This window comes from Triticum dicoccoides, chromosome 7A (assembly GCF_002162155.2).
Source record: "Triticum dicoccoides isolate Atlit2015 ecotype Zavitan chromosome 7A, WEW_v2.0, whole genome shotgun sequence".
Taxonomy (NCBI): Eukaryota; Viridiplantae; Streptophyta; class Magnoliopsida; order Poales; family Poaceae; genus Triticum; species Triticum dicoccoides.
In genome coordinates, this window is record NC_041392.1 from 352,012,211 (window position 1) to 352,015,895 (window position 3,685).

The window sequence follows — 3,685 nt, forward strand, 5'->3', positions numbered from 1 at the left end:
GCTAGGTGAGATTCACAGAGGAATGTGTGGCTCACACATTGGATCAAGGGCATTAGTTGGGAAAGCATTCCGGCAAGGATTCTATTGGCCCACAGCCCTTCAAAATGCAGTTGAGCTCGTCACGACATGTGAAGCCTGCCAGTTCCATTCCAAGCACTACAAGAAATCTGTTAATCCATGACGGATTTCTTATGATGTTCTCATAAATTGTCACGGAAACCGTCATGGGTCTGCAAGATGCGAATGGGCCTCAAGACGATTAACCCATTATGATGGACAACGATGGACCGTCACGAAAACCGTCACTGATCAATCAGCTGGGCCTCACTTTTTATTTATACACCATTTGGACCATCACAGGTGGCTCCTGCTGTGTGTGCCATTGTGTTTGGCCTATTTGTCAGTCGAATGCAACAGTGAATACGAAAAAAAAAGAAACGAAGAGCACGCGTGAGCAGGGCGATTTTAAGTCGCCAGCGCAGGGAGTGAAAATTTTCGAGCCAACCCATTTAACAGTAGAGTCCACACCATCCTAACCCTAGTTGCCCTTCTCCCGTCTCCTCCCATACCCAACCAGCCGCCGCCGCCACTCCACCTTCCCTCCTCGCATCGCTTCATGTCGCCGCCGCCGGCGCCAGCCCCCTCCATCTATCTCTCACCGGATCCCTCCCCGTCTACCCCACCCCATGCCCCTTCCCATTCAGGTCGCGCCCTCGAGCTGCGGCGGCCCAGTCCTGCCTCTCGAGATGACGCGGCCGCGGGGGCGGCAGGACCGACTGGCGGGTTTGGAACCCCCCGAGGTCGGGGGCGGCGGGCACGGATCCAGCTCCGCGGTGAGCCAACATGAGTGAGGAATCAACCCTCTCCCCCCCCCCAACAAGCCACACACATGCTTCTCCTCTGCTATTTGTTCATCGGGGTTGAGTTTTTACACAGCTTCTTATTTGGCTTGGGGGATTTGCAGGCCAGTCTCCTGGGGATGGTGAGCGGCAAGGCGGAGCTGAAGACGGATGTGCCCTTCACGCTAGACGACGGCATCGACCGCATAAATTGTATCAAATTGTGAGTGTAGCTCGGCAAATGGATTTGTTTTACTTGGGCTCCAGATGTATTTTAGGGGTGCAGTTTTAGAATTTTGTTTGGACTCCATTGCTGGATGTTGGCTATGGGATTTGTCCACTTCTACAACTTCAATCTTCACCGAATTGAAATGTTGTTGGTTGTTAGTACGACAGTGCAAGAAATCCAATAATTGGAATTAAAACATGTAGGTTCTTAACCATCTCCACTTAATTCAGAAATTGAGTTCCAAGCTGATCATAGTCTCCTAAAGATTGGATTAATGGGCTGTCCTCCTTCCTGGAAAAAACTGCACACCACCGCCTGCCTGGCCTCGCACTCTTGCTTCCCAAGGTCGAAAAACCGACCCTCCTGTCATGCTGCTGATGTTGCCAGGAAGCCACATGCCCCTAAAGAGCAACAGGTAAAACTGATGGATGTTGTGACATCGATGTTGCACTGCACACATGTCCAAAGTAATTGCAGTAATATCTTGCACTGTACATCTGTCCATGGCTGGCCTGCATGACGAGGATGGTTAGATTGATTGACTCTTATGCTTGGTATGCTTTGCTATTTGCTTTCATTGGGATAGTGGGTAATTCCTCCTTATTCTTCTACGTTTCTAATTGATCTTTATGTTTTGTATTTCCTGAAGTTTCAATTGATTCTAGATTTACGTTAAGAGAAAAAAGCACATTTGGGAATGGATTTTGATTCGTATGTATACATTCAAATTTAAGGTGCTACATTGTTCTTCCCTGGAGGAATTGGTGCAAAATCTATACCAAAACAATTTCAAGTCCAGGACTAAAGGTGATGTTCTTTTGTTCCAGTTCTTATGTATATATGTAAGAATTTATCTGTAGTAGGCTGATATGTTCAACCAATTTTCCAGCCTATTGATACTTTAAGGATATCAGCATCATGCCGGTGCAAGGTACGGACCGTGTCTCTTCCTCCAATTATCCCATCAGTAGCATATCACTATGGCATATGTGTGATGAAATAATCTTCGGTCAAGATATGTTATTCTTACCATCAAGTACTAACTAGCCTTCTCTTTTCACCATATCCTGTAACTTTTGTTGAATTAATTGGTTGTGAAATACCCATTATTCCTTGCAAAGAATCATGGTTATTGATCAAGTGAAAAAGTAGAATAGTAGCCGGTTTGATCCAACTTATTTCTGTAGTAAGTTTTATTTCAGAAAGGAGGTGCGTGTTGGTACTCTTTAATCATGTCTACTTCTAAATGTTATAGCTCGCAGTTAAAGTTGTAAGCCTAGTAAAAATAAGCTTTACACAACTACTTTTCATATGTTCGAAGATTATTATTACTCAAAGTACTGCTAGATTGTAGTTAGTATGTAGATGTTGTTCAAAATTATTTTTTGTCAAGTGATCACATTGTACTACGTATTTCTGGCAGCTATATTTATATCAGTTTTGTTTCTGATTTTGTGAAGTGATCTGCATCCAATCACACACACCAACAATATTTGTTCTGAATTGTTATCATAATCTATCAAATTTGACACCCCCAATATCTCCAGTTCACCGGTGAACATGTTAAATTTATATAGTTATTTTAAACTATGATAAAAGGAGCCCCACTGGGATGTGTGGAGTGGAGGAAAAATGTTTAGATATATACCTGAATTGATAAGATGTCCAAAGAACATCTAATAATTACATGCATGTAAAACCAGTACAGATTTGTATAGGATGTAGCAGATTTACTGTACTTTGTTTATTTTGCTACCAACTTTAACCGTGGGCTTTTGAACAAGCCAAGTGTGTTTTATACACTAATTTCAAATAATGAGCATGGCGACATATGCTTAAATGCCTTAAAGGGAATTGTAAATGAAACATTTTTTAAACTTGTATATAGTCTGCTTTTTTAGTGTGTGTTGTCCACATTTTCATGGTACCTTAATATAGTAGTGGTGTCTATCGGATGATTTCTTGGAAAATAAACTAATATTATTACTCTGTAGATTCATATGGGAGTTTGCTGTTATAACTTATTATAATTTTGTATGCCTTTTGGATTCCATGCAGGTTGGGTGGTTAGTCCGTGTTACTTGAGATTGAAGTCTTTTAGCAGGAATTACTTGGGTTCGTATAGCTTCCTGGAAGGGTGCTGGTGTTGGAGACTAAAATCAGCTAGGACATTGTTTCATGGAAGTCATGTTACTCAAAAAAAATTCTCATAGCTATCTCCAGATATGCTTGTGCTGATTCGATATTAAGCTTTGTTTTGTGAAATCAGACTAAATTGTTCATACTCTGTATTATGATGTGAACAAATGTTAATTTATGAATGAATATAATTTGGTTGTCTTGTTGTAAACTGTGCTGCATTAAGAAAACAAGCTGGACTAGAAAAGGGGCTAATGGGTTGGACTAAAAAATTGGTAGGCTAATGGGCAGGAGCAAAATAATAGCAAATGGGTTGGACTGGACTGAAATTATTGGGCAAGACACTAATTGGGCTGGTTACTACACGAGCCATGCTAGCCTCCACGTCAAGACCACACAGATGCCATGTCAGGTCCATGTTGCTTCCACGTCATGTAAATCGGTGATAGTTTGTTCCGTCATAGCCTAGTTTGGGCTG

General features: G+C 42.1%; 1 protein-coding gene across 1 annotated transcript; it reads left to right on the forward strand.

Moving 5' to 3' along the window:
- Positions 1-553: 553 nt before the first annotated feature.
- Positions 554-3,381, forward strand: LOC119332746. The gene is made up of 4 exons (XM_037605900.1): positions 554-1,062; positions 1,803-1,875; positions 1,958-1,999; positions 3,127-3,381. Exons 1-4 carry the CDS (start codon positions 890-892, stop codon positions 3,151-3,153), a joined length of 315 nt encoding a protein of 104 aa, XP_037461797.1. The 5' UTR covers positions 554-889; the 3' UTR covers positions 3,154-3,381.
- The last annotated feature ends 304 nt before the right edge of the window (positions 3,382-3,685 follow it).